At 43.8% G+C, this 18,732-nt stretch overlaps 1 protein-coding gene across 1 annotated transcript in view; it reads right to left on the minus strand.

Annotated features, from left to right (window-relative positions):
• Positions 1-6,785: 6,785 nt before the first annotated feature.
• Positions 6,786-18,732, minus strand: part of TPST2 (tyrosylprotein sulfotransferase 2) — a 49,236-nt gene continuing 37,289 nt past the window's right edge. Inside the window, 5 exon segments of the mRNA XM_006904867.3 lie at positions 6,786-7,292; positions 9,543-9,591; positions 12,554-12,604; positions 15,160-15,358; positions 18,428-18,732. The exon segment at positions 18,428-18,732 is cut by the window's right edge and continues 13 nt beyond it. Coding sequence (XP_006904929.1) covers positions 9,550-9,591; positions 12,554-12,604; positions 15,160-15,358; positions 18,428-18,732 — 597 coding nt within the window. The 3' untranslated portion in view covers positions 6,786-7,292; positions 9,543-9,549.

Below are 18,732 nucleotides of genomic sequence, written 5' to 3' on the forward strand. Positions count from 1 at the left end.
AAATGGGTATATGATATAAGACTAGCTCATAAAATAGTTCTGAAGAATCGTGAGACACATTAAGGGGGCTGGGATGCGGCATTCTTAGAATAATGATGGCCAATACCATATCCTGAATCTTTGGGGTCTCAGTATAAGTATCGTGTAGGCCCAGAGCAATTGCCTTATCTAGGTGTCTTAGGGAGTGAAGGAATGAATGGGCAAATTCTAGCGGTCCCAGGTATTCCCTCCAGGAAATCTTTCCATTCTCTTTATTTCCAACATGTTGTAAATAAATTTCATTCATTCGCTAACCTAATAAAAATATACTGAGTGCCTACACTGCACTCGGTTCAGAGCACGCAATAAACAAAACAAGCGCCGGCTCTCCCAGGGTATCCCTCATTAGCTCTGAATTCTGTGTAGGCACAAGGGCCCTGGAGTTCTAATCTTAGCTCTACCACTTATCAACTGTGGACCTTGAGTAAGTCACTACATCTCTCTAAGCCTTAGTTTTCTCTTCTGCAAAATAGTTGAAGATCCAATGAGATAAAATATATAAGCCATATAAGTACATAGTAGGTGCTTAGGAAGTGTTAGCTGTTAATGTTTGCTTATGTTCTCTCTTTTTCTCCTCCCTACGATAGAAAGATCCAAGAGACAATTATTGGAGTGAACAAAGAGCACTGTACTTAGAGTCAAAGGACTTCAGTCTAACCTCCCATGGTTGTTAGTAATTAAATGAGAAACTACATGAACATGAAGTCAATTAAAAGTCGGCTTCTTGGGAATAGGGACTGTGATTTAATGGTCTTAGTATCCCCAGTGACATATAGTGTTACTGTGCCTAACACAAAGTATGTTTTCAAGAAAGAAACTAGAAAGTGAGGTTTTAGTAGAGAAGGCCATGGGGAGAGAGTCTGACAGACTAAAAGTTCCATCAAGGGGCAGAGTGATGGAAACAAGATGACATAAACCATTTTGAGTCTGGGCCTGAAAATGTATATGCATCTATTTATGACCCAAAGCCAAAAATATAAGCAAGCTTAGCTTGGCTTCTCTGTAGCTCTGTCTATAGCTTTACAGCCAACTTTGTAGAGCTGCAGTTATTTTGATCATGAGGGACTGATGGATTTGCTTCACCAAATGAACCCCACCATGTGGCTTCTGGAGAAGAGAACTTAGTGGACTGTTGTGGAGTCATTAAGAATGTAGGCTATGATCAAGTGATCAGAGTGTATCCTTAAGAATGGAACCAATAGAAATCACGTACCACTTGATGTGATACCCTGAGCAGATCACAGCATTGCTTCTGTGATATTCCTGCACACCCTGAACCAAATCAGACAAACCCAAATAAAGAGACATTCTACAAAACAACTAGTCTGTACTCTTCAAAAGTGCCAAGATCGTGGACGTCAAAGAAAGACTGCAGTTCCAGAATGAAGAAGAGTTAAGAGGCATGATGATTAAATGCAATCATATGATTCTGAACTGGATCTTTTTGCTGTAAAGGAAGTTTTTGGGACAACTGGTAAAATTTAAATGGGATTTGAGGTTTCCATGGTAGTGATGTATCCATGTTAATTTCCTGATTTTGATGGTTGTCCTGTGATTACATTGGAGAATGTGTTTTTTGGAAATACTAAAGTATTTGTGGATGGTAAGGCATCAACAGGAAACAATCTTAAATGATTAAGAAAAAAAAGTCTTTTTTTTAATGGACTTAGAATTTTTTTTTTAATGAAGTTTCTGGAATAAAACTTCAAGGATCCCAATCTCTATTTTGCTGCTTCCTAGGTTTGGGACCTAAGTTTTTCATCTGTAAAATGAGGATAATAACAGCACTGCTCTAAAAGGGTTGTTTTCAAGACACCCCTTCCCCCCACCTAAAAAAAGGCAGAGGTAGGGACTAATTAATGCATGTAAATCCTGGCATAGTAAGAGCTTCGTACATGGTTGTAACTATTTTTCATGTAAAAGACCCAAGCTCATACATTTGCATGGAGGGTCTCTCAGCCTCAAAGGTTAATGGTTTTTCACGATTTCTGGGTTCAAATGCCCAGACTCAGGAAAAGCAAGGAGAGAAGCAGACAGAGATTTAGATTCAGGATTTCATATCCGTCCTGGTCTCCTGTCACTGTCCAGAAAAACCCTTGCTTTGGGACTCAGGGACATCTAGGCCCGTGTTTAGATTCCCAATGAGGTACTCAGACATGTAACCTTCCCAGAAGAGGTTGCCAGGCAACAAGGCTCCTCAGCAGGAGCCTAGCAGGACTCTCGGACACTCATCAGTTCACTCCTCCCTTTTTACAGCTGAGGCAATGGAGGAGGCCATGTCACAAGGAATGTGCCCAGGGTTACACAGTAAGTTTAAGGACAGAGCTAGGCCTGGAATCCAGGACTTCAGATTTCCAGGGCAATACTTTCTCTGCTGTACCACACGTGGGGCCCCCCTCATCATCACTGCCTACTTATTTGAACTAATGCTTCTAGAGTGATTCCTATCTGCTCAGAGTCACAAAAACAAACCCTCTGAATACATTATTTCTTAGACTCCTCAACCTTCTGAGGTCGTTTCTATTATCACCTAAGTCCACACTCCTAATCACTCCTTTTTGCAGCCTGTGCTATATAACTCTGTTCCCACATTGCCTTCAAAAGATTTTGGGGGAAAATTCTTGCTCAGTTACAACTTTAAATAGATTGATACCATAGAAACAATCTGTAAGTGGTATTTCAAAGCTGATATATTTAAAGTCTAGCACAAGTACCTTTTCTAGGACAGTGACATTATACAGTTGTACATGGCTTATTCTTATTTTGGATCTTGCCACAAAAATATACATCATGTCCTGAATTGAAAATCTGGATCAACTGAGATTAACAAGTTTTGTTTCCCTTTAAATGTTTCTTATAGATGGTTTCTATCCTTTCAAGAACTTGTGAACACTATTGTTATATAGAAGGGTGGGACATGAGGTTCCACAGGCCTGAGACATCTGTAAGGCAAGCATCCTCAAGACACAGGTGAGGTGAGGAACCACAGCCTTCATCATTCATTTATTCATTCAACCTTCATCATTCATTCATTCACTCACTGAGTCACTAACACATATTTAGTAAGTTCCTATGTATCATCTATTGCAGTTTAACAATTACCTTCAAATCGAGAGCTGGAAACAACAGTGAATATTATCACACAATTTCTTTGGGCGGGAATTCAAGAGCGGCTCCGCTGGCTTGTTCTGACTTGGGGTCTTCCTTGGGACTGCAGTCAAGATGTCAGCTGGGACTGCAGTCATCTACAAGCTTGACTGGAACTGGAGTGAGTTCTAGGTGACTCACTCACATGGCTGGCAGGCTGGTGCTGGTTGTGGGCAGGAGGCCTCAGTTTCTTGCTACGTGAACTTCTACCTAAGACTGTTGAGTGTCCTCATGACATAGTGACTGGCCTCCCTGAGGATGAGTTGAATCAAGAGAGAAGGACAGAACCACCAGTCTTTTTATGATCTAGTCTCAGAAGTCATACACTGTTATTTCCCCAATATCTGATTAGTCACATGGTCAGCCCTATTTAATAGAGTTACCAGATTTAGCAAATAAAAATACAGGCTGCCTAGTTCAATGTGAATTTCAGTGAAACGACAAATGCGATTTTAGTGTATGTCCCATGAAATATTGTAAAATACTAAGAAGTCATTCATTGTTTTATCTGAAATTTAAGTTTAACCATCTATCTAGTATTAATCTGGAACTCTATCTCTACTCAGTATGGAAAGGGATGACATACAAAGGGGTGTGAATTGCAGGAGGAAAGAACTACTTGGGGCCACCTTGGAAGCTAGGCATATGCAGATAAGTGATGAGCAAAGAAAAACAATGGTTCTCAAACTCATAGTTTACAGTCTAGTAAGACCAACTTGAATCAAATCACCAAGCAAATAAATGCAAAATCTCGACTTTGGTACAGTGGTTCAAAAAGAAGTAGCTAAAGCTTGGGACAGGGAGGGGGTTGTCATCAGAAGAGCCATTTTTATGTTTTGTAGAATGAGCTTTTACATGTGACTTTGTATTTGTGTGTATGTTGGGCGGGGGGCAGCCTATGGAAGGTTCTGCCTCTAGAAGAAGGAAACAAAATCCTGAAAATACATACACACACAAATAAATACATGCAAAAAATGGTGAAAACCGAATAAGGTCTGTGGTCTGTAGCCCATAGCTTTGTACTCATTTTGATGTCGACTGCAGTTGTGTAACATGTCAGTACTGGGGAAACTGCCAGAAGGGACTCTTTGTACTACTTTTGCAACTTCATATCAATCTACAATTAGTTCAAAATAAAAAGTTAACCAACAACCCATTTAAAAAAAAAAAAATATCCAGCTATTACAGTGGAAACAAGGTTAGATCAGAATAATCCAGACTTGTGGAAGGGACTTAAGTCAGAATAGGGCCACTTGGTCAAGAGCACATCTGGTAAGTGGGGCTAGAGCTTCCACCTGAAGGAATGGCATTCCCTTTGTTAATGATCCTGAGAAGTGTTTGTTTAAAACAGAGGACAGGGCAGTAGATGTCTTCCTGGTTCTAGGCCCAGATTTTGGCTTGGGGACGTCTGGAGGAGCTCCCTCAGTGGGAAGAACTGTCCTTGGACTCCAGGCGGAGGCTGGAGAAACCCCCCAAGAAGTCTGGGGTTTGGGATGGGCTAGCCTTCTGGGAGCCTGGAATCACTATTTCAATATAAAGAAAAGGTTTGTGCTCGCTTTGGCAGCACATATTCTAAAATCAATATAAAGGAAAGGTATGTCTTTATTTTGTACCCTAATTGAGGGTACAATTTGATGAGAGGGAACATTTGATGAATTCATACAGTATGTGATGACTTGCAAGTATGTGATGACTTGCAAGTGAGGCCGATAAATTGGTTTTTATGATGACTGTGGCTGATTCTCTTTTTCAGAGATGACCACAACGCCTGTTACCCCACATGCTTTTCTGTATTGTGACCTTGCCATTCCACCAGCAAACGGAGTCTATTTCTCTACTTCCTTGGATGTGGGAGGGCCCTATGACTGCTTTGATGAACTATGTGGAAGTGACACTGGGCCATTCCCAGGCATACTCTTAACTCAGGGTCCCCAACCTCCGGGCCACAGACCAGTACCAGTCCATAGCCTGTTAGGAACTGGGCTGCACACCAGAAAGCAGCAGGCAGGCTGGTGAAGCTCCACTTGTATTTGCAGCCGATCCCCAGCACTAACATCGTGGCCTCAGCTCCACCTCAGATCATCAGGCATTAGATTCTCATAGGAGAACCAGTTCCTGGGGCCAAAAAGGATAGGGACCACTGCAGCTGATTAGAAGTTGTGCTGCTTCTAGTCTCTTGCAACACTTGCTCTAAGGAGAGGCCAGCTGCCATATTATTATGACTATCTTGAGACTGCCATGCTGTGAGGAAGCCCAGGTTATTTGTGTGGAGAGGCTACATGACAGAGATGCCCCCCAAAAGCCTCTACATGCTCCAATCATCCCAGCCCAGGCACCATACATGTGAATGAAGAAGCTTTCAGATGACAAAAGTGCCAGTCACGGTCTGACTGTAAGAACCACCCTGCTCACTCTAGTTAACTCCCAGAGCTGAGAGATGTTACAATAATTTGTTTTAGGTCCCTATGTTCAGGGCTGGTTGATTTTGCAGTAATAGATGAGTGGAACAATGAATGAAGCTGGACGTCTTCTGCTTCCCAGTGAGTGTTGACCATGGGCTTCCTATGTTTGTAACTCCATCACTGCCCATCTCACTGCAGTCTCAAGAAAGGAGATACAAGAATTGTTTTACACTGTGGTTTCATCACATCCTGCCTATGTCACCCATCAGCTCCTCCTAATAAACCTGGGAAGTTTAACTTCCCCATTCTACAGATAAAGAAATGCAGGCTCAAGCCACTCAACTGCTACGTTGGCCTGATTCCAAAAAATCCAAGCCCCAAACCAGTGTGAGTCACTTCCTTCCCAAAGCCTTGCTATTAACATCTTTAAAGATTTGAAACTCTTCTGAGCCCAGCCGATCTCTCAGCATTTGGGGCCCGTGGAGTAAAAGGTTAATCAGTAGGCTTGGAGAAATCAAACCCCACACATGCCAAAGAAAAGATTGGGCCCTTGACCAGCTCCTGGAATTATCACCTCTTAAGCCCTTGGAATATTGTCTAATAAGAGTGACCCTGGGCCACACTAGGCCAGTTAGTCGATGCCAACGACATGACTTATGATGGAGACTGTGAGTCGTGCTATATCATTTGACTCTTGGAAGGGCTGGAGACTAAGTAACTGGAGACTAGGGTGAGTCATATGGCTGCCCTACACCTATGTGACTGCTGCCCAAGAAAAAGTGCTGGACGCCAAAGCTCAGGTGAACCTTCCTGGGTGGCAGTACTGCATACGTGTTGTCACACAGCATTGTTAGAATGACGCAAGTCCCTAAGATTTCACAAGGAAAGGATGACTAGAAGCTCACACTTGGTCTCTCCAGGACTCTGCTCGACGTGCCTTTTTCTTTTGCCGATTTTAACCTGTATCTTTTCATGGTAATAAACCATAACCATGAGTCTAACAGGTTTTCTGAGTTCTGTGAATCCTTCTAGCAAATCACTGAACCTGAGGGTGGCCTTGAGGTCCCCTGACACAGGAGTTCAGCTGTGCCTTGAATGGACTTATTCTCCAGCCTTTTCTCGTCATCAATTAAACTGACAAAATTCAATATGGATAAACAAAAATCTATTCACTCTGTAAAGTAGGGCACAGACAAATGAGTCCCTGTTCACTTTATTCAAATAATATTTTTTTTTTCTTTGTGAAACTGAGTAGAACCGAGGAAGAATCAAAGTAAGCCTCATATATTAAATTTTTAAATAGATTCTTGGAATTCAAAAGTGAGGGTCAATAGGAGAGGCACAGGTTGTGGGCCTTGTCCCAGCAAACAAAGCCACCAAGGTAGTCCTGCAAATGAAGGAAGGTGGCAAATCCATTTCTTAAAAAAAGTTCTTGAGGGGAAAAATAAAAAATACCTAAGTTTCAAAAGCCGGACTACTTCCACGCTCTTCATTCTCTTCGTTCACTACCCGGGCGTGTCCGAAGATAGAGTTTCAAGGAAAATTTTCAATGATTCGGGCTTGCAAACATATGCAAATACATTCCTCATCAGCAGTCCTTTTTTTTGGCGATTAATAGCAAGCAATATGCTTGGATTAGAGGTCCGATTTCCACTCGAATGCAAAGTTTCTTCTCTTCTTGGCAACAAAGCCACTTGCAGAGACCTGAAAGGAAGGAAACCACATTAGGCCCAGAGGAACAATTCTGAAATAGATCTTTTATATTTATATGTGTGATTGCAGAACGTATGGGCTTCATGCATTCGCATAAGATGTGAGGTTATCTATATGCATCCCAGATGGCCAGAGAGAATTTAAATCCCGTTTCTTGGGTTCTTCCTCATGTCTCAACCTGCATACACCTGATCTCAAAGATACACTTTTCTTATTTATGAAGGGCAAATGGCAATGACTGCATGATAAATGCCAATGAATGTTTGGGGGCGAGGGAAGACTTAGCATTTGTTCAAGGCCAATCCTATACCAGTAATGTAGGGAGGAGGCAAGATAACTAAAATGTTAAATCGAGCTATTTTCAGAGACTAATCAGCCCTACAGCCAGGTCACAAGGAAACCTGAAGAACACAAGGAGATTTCTGCTGGGATTGCTAACAAACCATTTCCCCACACTGAAGGGAAAACAGAAAAACAGAATCTTTAAGTGGTACCCTACACAAAATAAAATCATTCATTCCCTATGGCTAAAATCATGGAGAACCGATGGATCAAAGGCTGGGAATTGCCAGCAGGCCTTTCACGCTACATATTCTTACCTTTTCTCTACTACATACTCTTACCTTTTCTCACTGTAAGCCCGTATTATAGGAAAATGGGTAAACAAAGTCTTTAAACTATAATTCACAGAAACTAAGGATGATATATAAACTGGATTCTCCAGACACTTGGGGCTTTTGTTCTTATCTGGGCATTCTGTCTTTGCTTTTCCCTTTCTCTAATAAATGTTCCTTTTGACTAACTTTGGAGGGCGTTTGAATTCTTTCTTGCGCTCAGCAAAGAACCCTTTAGGATCTCAGTGCAGGGCTTGAGCTCCCCCCAAACTCGGGTGGAGCCCTATCCTGCATCACCAGGAATCAGCTAAAGCACCCTGTATATGGTTTCTCTTTTAAACAGTGTTTAAACAGTGAACCGAGGGGTATATCTGGCTTTTGTCAGCAAGAATATTCAAGATTCTACTAACGGATCTGCAGGTAGAGCAAGGGGAATAGAGTAAGGGAGAAACATAGAGAACATTTGTTTCCATGAGAGGTTTTTTTTCCCCTCTGGAATTAAATAGAACTTCAGGATCTCAGCAAAACTCAAGATGGGAACCCTGATAATGACAGGGGCTGAGTGTCACCAGCCTTGTAGGTTGGTGCCAAGTGGATTTCAAAAAAAATGAAAAAAAAATTCTGATTATTTAAAAATAAGGAGACTAAAAATAAAGTCTTGGTTAGAAGTGCTGTTTCTGTCTAAAAGACTAGGGAAAATAGCAATGTAAGTTGGTTCTGACCTCTCTGTAAGTCCAAATTTCCTTGTGCCTGATAAGAGGTGGGGGGCGGACATAAGGAAGTGAGCTCACTCACTGGACTTAACTCCAGTGCCTGCAACCACAGCATGGGCCCATTACTCCCACGTGGGCCAGCTCACTTCCTCTCAAGGCTACGCTTGTTGGTGGACACTGGTGAAGCCCCATTCTCCACATGTGGAAAATGGAGGCTGAGATGAGTCAAACCCAAAGTCAGTTCTTACATCTTTGACTTCAAGTTCAGAAGCTGTTCTCCTATCCCTTAGCCAAAATATAGATGGATAAATATACACTTAAAATTGTTCCTTAAAAGCAAATTCTGGGGGGAGATGACTTTTGGGTGGCTCTGTGGTCTTGGGCAAGGCAAAGCCTTTCTCTGGGCTTTGGTTTTCTCTTCCGTAAAATGGGACAATCAGGTCACCTGCCTCCTAGGGCTGCTGAGAGTTAAATGAGAAACACAGGAGGAGCACTGGGCCCAATGCCGCAGGGGCTTATTCTTAGACTAGAACTGCTTGTGGCTATTGTTAGAATATTAATTGCTCTGGGCCGAACCCGATGTTGTTTACTGAACTGACAGCATTCCATGCAAAAATGGTTCTAGAAGCCCTCATCACACTGGTCCTCCGAGCCCCCTCTCTAATGCCAGACAAACCTTCATCTGGTTGGCTCCACATTGATCCCTGCCCCCACCCTTGTCCAGAGCTAGGAGACTAAGCCTTGATTCTATAAATAGCTCCCCAGCCTATCACCATGGAAACCTCCCAGAGGGCTGGGTCAGCCCACCTTGATGGACACTCTTCCCCAGGGAGGCGCTGGAAAGACAAGCTTTTCAAAAAGTGGATTCTGGGCTCAGAAGTGGCGGGTGCCCCCAGCGAAGTCTGCAGGCCTACCTGGAAATCATGAGCTTCCCAAGTGGGAGGAGGTGCTGTTCTGGTTCACCTGGAAAAAGACAACATACAGAGAAAGGGGTTATGACCAAGTGTGGGTGCTAGGGTCTTGCTGCTCTGAGGTTTATCCCTCAGCATCATTGCATCGGGCACACACATGCACTCGTTCATTGAATATTTACTGCACACCCACTATGTGCCAAGTGCTGGGGATATGTGAACGTGACAGACCCAGTCCTATTCTCATGCAGCTTACATTCTAATACAGTGAGAGCCTGATAAACACATAGGCAAGATAATATCAACCCCGGGCAATACAGTTGGCTGATGTGTGTGACTGTTGTTGGGACTACTTCACATAGGGTGGTTAGGGATGACACAAGGGGATGACATTTAAACTGCAGTGCAATGTCCTGGGTTCCTGGAACACAGTTCTTAAAACATGTGAGATCTCCAAGCAGCTTCTGTATGCTAATGGGATCACTGGTGGCAGGGTGCCTCTAGAAAGCTTCAGCATGGCGGCAGCTGGTCACCAGAAAGACCAAGGCATGATTAAAGGGCTGGAAATTTCGACCCCACACCCCTCAGCCTCTGGGGAAGGGAGAGAGGCTGAAGACTGAATGAATAACCAATGGCCAAACGATTGAATCCATCATGCCTACTTCATGAAACCTCCATAAAAACTGCTAAGCGACAGGTTCGGAGAATTTCCGAGCTGGTGAACACATCGAAGTGCTGTTGGGGTGGGGGGGAGGTTCACGCACCCAGAGCATGGGATCCCCACCCCTTCCCCCAAACCTCACCCGATGCATCTCTTCCATTGAGATGTTCCTAAATTGTGCCCTTTATAATAAACTGGTGACCTGGGAAATAAACAACTTACCTGAGTCTTGTAAGTTGTTCCAGCGAATTATCAAACCTGGGGAGTAGAGATCATGGGAAGCCCCAAATGTGTAGATAGCCGGGCAGAAGTGCGGGTAGCCTGGGCACCCCACTGCAGCTGGCATCTGAAGTGGGGGCAGCCTTGTGGGAATGTGCCCTTAACCTGCAGGGTCTGATGCTATCTCTGGGAGTCGGTGTCAGAATTGAACTGAATTATTTTATTTGACACCCAGTTGGTGTCCAGACAATTGGTTGGTGTCAGAGAATTGGTTGTTGGTGTTGGAAAATACTCCATAAACCAAAATCTAAAAGATGAAAACAAGGCCTGACATGCAAAGATCTGGGTGGAAAAGCATTCCCAAAGGGGGAACAGCAATGACCTGGAAGGGGGAGGGTGTTTGGAGCCTGCTTTGCATTAGTCGTCATTCTAACATGTGAGCTGCTTTGCTCTGCTGGCTTAATATTTCTCCATATTTTGGGTTTCATAATTACCATTTTGGATGGCTATAAAGGCTTCTGTAGAATGTGTGTGCCATCATTTACTTAACTGTTGACCTAAGATAGTTTCCAATTTTTGCTATATCCTGAATAAAGTCCTGAGCACAGTGGAGGGCAGTGGAGGGGATGGGGGAGGGGAAAGCCAGGGTCTGGTGTGCAGGGCAGCTCGTCAGAGGGTGGGAGTGCCCACGATGACAGAGAACATGCCATTCCTTCGAATTTTGTTTCTTACACAGCAAAAAATCAGCCTCAGGCCAGCTAGATGTCTTGCACACGCCCTACACTGCAGGGGACTGTCAACTGGTCCAAAGCTTTTATGAAACAATTTTAGCCTTGTAGTTCAAAAAGTCTTAAAAAGATCTGAATGAACCATTCTACCCACTGATCCTACTTCTTAAAAATGTATTTTAAGGAAATGATTCAGTAGAGCCCTCCCACCCTTGCCCCACAGAGGAAAGTCAAAATCAGAGTGATGTGCACGTGACATAATTTGGGGTATTTCCAAAAGCAGAAAATGATCTTAAGGCAACAGTCAAATGGTGGCACATAAAAATAATGCATTCCAGAGAATACTGTGTAGCTAGCCATCCAAAATGGCAAGAGTGAAACCACAAGATGGAAAAACATTAAGAAAGCAAACAAAGCAGCTCATGCATTGGAATCTCCATGAAAGCAAAAATGCAAATCCGGGTGGGCAAAAAGGCAATATGCAAAAATGAAAAGAGTTTCGAATTGTGGATAATTCCTCTCACTCCCGCGTCTGTTGTTCTTGTTACATCATCTCTTTGGTTGAAAGAGATAATAAATTACTACTGACTAATTCTGGCGACATTTTTTCACAGTGGCTAAGGATGGGTCTCTGATCTCACAAAGGGAGTGTGGACCTCGCCCCAAAGAACAGAGATGTGCACAAAAGCTGTGTTGCCCAGGCAATCAGACTTCATGAATTTGAGAATTAAATTGGGGATTGGCACAGGGTGGCCTGCCCTTTATTTGCCAAATTAAATACACACACACATACACACACGCACACACACACATTAAAACTACTAATTTTAACACTGCCACTTCACTTAAAAGGGAGCGCTTTAACACTAAAAGGAGGACAGCTATAACGTTGATGAAGGGGGAGTTCTTCTTGACATGCTCCATGGACCGCCTGCCAGGGACAAAGGATATACCCAGGGTGTGTGAGCAGCACAGCCATGGGTGTGTGCACAGGGATGCAGAAGGGTATCACGTCTGCATCTGCACATATACCTGTATCACATGACCCTCATGTTTCATTTTCTGGTAGACTGAAGAAAATATTGTGCTGGGTCATGTCTGAGAATTGCTGCTTTAAATAAAACTGAATTTGGGGCTAAAGACAGAGAGTTCCCACCAAGTCCCTCCAACTGCTTTCGAGCAAGGAGACAGTTGAAGGAAGGGGCTCAGGCAGAAGGGCTGCTGAGACCTGGCCCCCCAGCTAGATCAGACACTTACAGAGTCTCTGGCCCAACCCCCATCTCCACTCAATTTTCTGACAAGGAAACTATCATCCATATTAGAGAAGTGAAGTGTCTAAAGGCATGCGGCAAGCTAGTGGTATGACCAGATAAACAGAACTCAGAAATTCCTGTGGGGTTTCTAACCTGAAAATATCCTTTCAGATTGGCTGGTGTTTTATAGTCCCCTTTCAAAACCTAGGAAAGAGAAAAGAGATATCAATGATTATCATGAAAATGATCAAAAAATAAAATTTAGTCCATTACCTCCACATCCACTTACTCTCCCTCCCATCCATCCATCCATCCATCCATCCATCCATCCATCCATCCATCCATCCAGATGATCCACAAGTAATAATAAAGACAAGTAAGCAAGAACATATACAAACCACAGGAAGTGCTACAAAGAAAGTAAAACAAAAGGATGTGCTCAGGCGTGCCCAGAGGGCTTCTTTTGAGTGTATGATTAAAAAAACCTCTTGGAACAGGAGATCTTTGAGCTGAACCTCAATGACAAGGAAAACTAGCCAGGCTAACCTCTGAAGGAAAAGCATTCCAGGCAGAGGACACAGCCAGGGGGAAGGCCCTGAGTTGGAAAAGAGAAAATTCCTGGCCTTTCCACTATCTTGTGATATATAGGGCACCAGTGCTGTCCAATCCTGATAATGCAAACCATCCATGTAACTCAAAAATTTTCCAGTAGCCACATTTAAAAAAAGCGAATCAGGTAAAATTAATTCTAGTAATACCTTCTATTTAACCTGATATAGCTAAGATATTACTATAACATGTAATCAGTATAAAAATGATTAATGAGAAATTGTACATACATCTTTTTGTACTACGACTTCGAAATCCAGTAAGTATTTCACACATACAGCACCTTTCAATTCGGACTAGTCACATTTCACTGGTCACAGCTCAATGCCCACACAGAGTTAGTGGCTAGTGGCTATAATGGATGGTGCAGGTGTAGAGTATAAACAATTTCATTAACACTGGGGTCCTTTCAATCAGAGTTTACTGTGTCCCAGGGTTTATTACAGGAACAGAGAGTGTCTACAGAATACGTAGACAGACACACACACACACATACACGGCTTTCAATGAGGGGACTTACCTTTGTAGTAATAGCAAAACCACTATGAAGACTAAACAAGTGACAAGTGTTTGACGCTTGCCAAGACTTGTGGAACCCTCAGGGAGGACACCTCTTTGGAAGAAAACTAGAGACATCTTCCATTTTAAACACACAACGGAGCTCCAGAGAGCTGATCTTAATCATCAGTGCTCATCGGAATTTTTTATACCACACACAAAATTGGGCCTTACTCCAGGAGCTTCTGACCCACAGTCTGGGGTAAAGAGACTTCAGGGAGTCTCTGTCTTTAAAGAGACTTCAGGGAGCTGCTGCTGAGCCCCTGGCTGAGAATGTGGGGTACAGAGAGCCCTGCCTGGTGGTGCTGTGGTTTTCATCCCGCTCCCATTGCTGCTCCTGAGAGGCACATGGGAGGCTGGATTTCAAGATCATTTCAAAGAGAGTTCTTCTTTTTAATCCAGTTAATTTAATTTTTTATTGTGAAATAAGACATGCATACAGAAAAGTAGATAAAATGCATAAGTACAGTTTAAAGAATAACTATTGTTAAATAATAAAAATTAATAAATGACATTATTTATAATAGAAATAATAAACGAATAAAAATAAACCACATCCAGTTTGCCAACATCCACGCTGTCAGTGTGGTCTGGGCATCTACACGGGCTCTCTGCAGATTCCCATAAATAGATGTTTGCAAAGTCCACTGATGTCATGGGAAGAGGAAGTGATGAGACCCACAGATGGGCTTATAGCTCAATCACAAGGGCAGGGCCCCCAAAGCTCAATGTTTGTAAATTCTCTCTGTTAAAAAGAGAGCCTGCACATGTCAGAGAGGTGTAAAAGACTCGTTAGCATCAAACGGAGTCTTTCTCCTGGAGTTAACTGAAGGATGAGAGGAGACTTGAGAAAGGAATGACTTTCTTTTTTTTTGTGATTCAACACAAGGAACTGTGTACTTTCTATAATCGGCACGTAATTAAAATGCTGAGCTTGGCTTAAATTAAGACTCCGGGTCTTAATAGCGTAAGAACTAAAAGGCCCTTCCTCAGGCCTGGGTCCCTTTTTCAAGTATTTTCTTTAACTTAGTGTCTCTAGGGAAGTGAGAACACAGCACCCAAAGTAAACTAGAAGCTGTGACAGCAACATGTAAATAAGACTGTGAATTAGCCCTTTATGATTTCAAAACATCTTGTCAAGATTTCCCTTGACCGTCTTAACTAATGAGAACTTAGAAAGTAATTTGAACTGGACATAACTCACATTTGACTGAGAAATCAACAGTGAATCTTACGCAAGCATTAAAGGGACCAATGGTTTATTTATACCCAGTCTCAACATAGAGTTGAAGTGCTTTATTAACAAACAAACAACTGGGAAAACAGGGGAAATGGTAAATAAGAGTAGAGAAATAAAATGAAATTAGTGCACAAATGGGCCTGCTGGTAGATGCTAGAGAGAGGCTACCGGTTGGCTCTGAGCTTCCTTGTGGCCCAAGCAAAAATGGAAATACAAGCATTCATAGGATTCACTATGTCCATAAGATAGAAACAAACCAGCTGCTTAGGAATCTAGAGACTGTTTTCTCAGCTGGAGCTTGCATCCCTGCCATCGCCTAAGGACACGCCTCCACATGTGCCCATGCACTCACCCGGTGTGTGTTGTTGACAACGATGGGGTCGGGGTTGCCGTAGTTGGGTGGGTTTGCATAGGGGTCATAGCCGAGCCGAGCCAGCATGGGAGCAATCTGGGCCATGTCCCTCACCACGTCCCCAGGGATGTGACCGGTCCACTTGGAGAGTGCTTCCAGGTTCACAGGCTTGATGACCTGGTCTGTGGATCGCTCAATCCTGGAGAGAGAGGACAGGTTGGATGGGGCCCGGGAAGACACAGATGGTGCCTAAGCGGACTCCCTGCTCAGTCACTCTGGGGCAACAAGAAAGGTTGCAGGGACCTGGCCCTCAGCCAGCTCTGCCCCCATCAGCTGTGAGACTATGGGCAAGTCACTTGGCCTCATCTTACCTCTGTACAATAGGGATCAGAGCATGTGGTGGGAAGCCAGAAGAAAGTATTAGGCAGTACACACAGTTGGTGCTTAAATTCTACTTCCCTATCATCTCTGACTTTTTAAAACTAAGTTTTTATTTATGTGACTGAGATGGATAATTTTTTCTTGAGCAATAATTAGAAAACACTACTTGTAAGGCTAAGAGTCCCTGTGGTCACCACTCCCTGTCTGTCAACTCCCTACAGGGACCCAGTCTTCGCATTTTGGAGCACATCTTTTAAATCCTTTTTCTATGCTTTAAATTAGAATGGCTAAGAGCAGACTCGGGAGCCAGACTGTCTGGGTTCCAACACCAGCTGTACCAACACTGGCTGTGTGGCCTTGGGAGAGTTACTGCACCTCTCTGAGCCTCAGTTTTCTCATCTATTAATGGGAATAATAACAGCACCCACCTCACTGGGCTGTTCTGGGGAGTAAATGAGTTAATAATAGAAGAGTATATGGTACATTGTAAGGTGTTTTTTGTTTTTGTTTTTGTTTTTTAATTAGGCGAGGCAACCCTTGGTTGACCTCACAGATTGCAAGGACCTTGTCAGCTTACAATCCCTTATTTTTTACTTTTTACACCTGGTCTTCCTAGGTGGTCTCCCATCCACGTACTAACCAGGTTGACCCTGCTTAGCTTCTGAGATCAGACGAGATCGGGCATGTTCAGGGTGGCATGGCTGTAGACTGTTAGGTCTTAGTAAGTGTTAGCTTTTTCTCTCTCCCTCTCTCACATACATACACACGGAAAATCTGTGGTTTTGTCTGCAGTTTCTAAAACAGAAATTATATGCTCTATTTATTGGAAATTATTTTTTTCTACTCAACACCGCCTTCTTTTTCCAGCTGTGTAGTATTCCTCTGTAGCATATTTTTAAATTCTCCTAAAGACGGACACTTACGTTGCTTTCAAATTTTTGCTGTTACGATGCACCACCATCATCTTAAACGTACTTCCTTATGTTCCCCTATAACAAGCTTACCCAGCCATCAGAATCGTGGAGATTCTACCAGTTTGGGGGCCTTCCATGATGAAAGGTGGGGAATTCCCAGGCTGGAGGGTCTATTTCTAGATGCTTCCATCCCAATAAGAGGTAACTTGGAGAAGAACAGATACAAAAAGATGTAGCAAAAGGAAGACAGGATCGGGAGAGAACTGGGGAGGGTGAAAAGGTGTGGACTGGTGGGAAGAGCAGGGATTTGGAGTCTGCAGACCTGGATTTAAGTCTCCACTCTAGTCGGTGTGCCAGAGATCTTAAATATGTACTTGGCCCTTGCTACAACCCTTCTATTTCCGGGGCTTTGTGGATAGAAATAACACAGACGCAACCCAGAACATGAATGTGAGAAATGCTTGATGTGAGTCAATAAAACTAGAAATAACCAGTGTCTAAAAATAGGGGATATTAGACATGGTGATCTGTGTAGTGGATTATTATGCAGCCATCCAAAATGACATCACAGAGAAGTGTTGGGGGGCCATGGGCAAGTGGTCCCAAATACAAAGTGGAAAAAGGTTACAGAGGAAAACGTTTTATCAATGTTCCCTGACAAAGGTCCAGCAAGACATATGTCAAAATCTGAGTCATGGAATTATGGATTGTTTTCCTTTCTCGTTTAGTGTGTTTTCCCAATTCCCTGCAATAAAGATGTGCTCCTTTGGCAATCTGGTGTTTTGCCATGAGAATTTACAAAACCCCAGCTCCAGCACCAACTAGCTAGGGTACTCAGCACATGGGCACTTCACTGCTTGGGGAGAGCTGCTCTAACCCCCCAGCTCCACTCAGGAGCTCTTGGGAATGGAGCCTGACAGGGACCAGCCATGAAGAAAATCAAGAGGCACATCCTGGGAAGGACCACTCTTTCTCTGGGCTCTCCAGGATGCTCCAGCCTGATCGGATGGTGATACAGAGATAGCGCACTTTGACCTTACACTTTCTTCCCAAAGGAGGAAGGAAGACAGCAAGGGACAGAAGGAGGGTGGGAGGAGGGGAAGTTCTGAACACGGAGAGCTTGAGAGAGCACAGGCTCTGGAGTCCATCACACCTGGGCTTAAGTCTCGGCACCACGCTTTGCCAGCTGTGTGGCCTTAGGCCAGTAACTTTTCTCTGAGATTCAGTTTCTTCAACTACAAAATACGATAAGTGAAGGTCCTGTGTCTTCGGGTTGCTGTGGTGATTAAAGGAATGATGTTTGTTGGGGACTTAACTCAGTGCTTGCCACAGAGCAGGCACTCATTAAATGGTAGTGAGGTTGAGGATGATGAGTATTCCAATAAAAGCAATATCAACACTAACAATGATAACAATAATAATAGTAACAGTAGCCCCTAACATGTATTACCCTATTTGATGCTGATAGGTATCTACTTATAAGGTAGATGGATCATAGCCCCATGTTACAGATGAGGAAATGCAGGCACTGAGAGGTTGAGCCACTTGCTCAAGGTCACACAGCTAGGAAGTTGCAGAGCTGGGATCTGAACCCAGACAGCCTGGTTCCAGAATTCATGTTCTTAACCTTTACCCACTACAGCCTTACTACGAAGCATATTCAAAGTTTGCTGATTCTGTCAGAAAAAAGCAATTGCCCCCCTATTTTTGGATAATGAAGATGAGCCACAGAGAGGTATAAGTGATTTGCTCAATGCCACAGAACTATGAGTTGGGATATCCAGTTCAAGGCCCTGCTCCTGACCAGCCCCTTTCTCAGATCTTCTCCATTACTACAGAGGCAGCTGAGACTCAGAGAGGCATAGTGACTTGGCTAAGGCCACACAGCTCAGAGAGGCAGAGACCATCTCCCCACCTAGTGCCTCTGACTCTAGGACTAGGGGTGTGGGTGGAGCATCGGGGGCTCCACTCACTTGGACAGGGAGACGCCACCAGGCTTGCCAATGAGGTCCTCATGGTGCAGGACAGCATCGCTCCAGGCGATGCCAAGGAAGTCGAGAATGAGCTTGAGGGAACGCCTGGGGTGCAGCACCAGCTGCTCGTAGTACACAGGCAGGCACTTGTCCTTGCCCACCTCCATACACTGGGCGTACATCACCTCGATGGCCTTGTTCCACTTGGTGAGGCAGTCACGGTAGCTGCTGAGGTCGAAGCCTGCAATGGTGACCTTGCGTGTGATCATAGAGTGCACAGAGGCCCGGCCGTCCCGTACCATCAG

This window comes from Pteropus alecto, unplaced genomic scaffold (genome assembly GCF_000325575.1).
Source record: "Pteropus alecto unplaced genomic scaffold, ASM32557v1 scaffold190, whole genome shotgun sequence".
NCBI classification, from domain to species: Eukaryota; Metazoa; Chordata; class Mammalia; order Chiroptera; family Pteropodidae; genus Pteropus; species Pteropus alecto.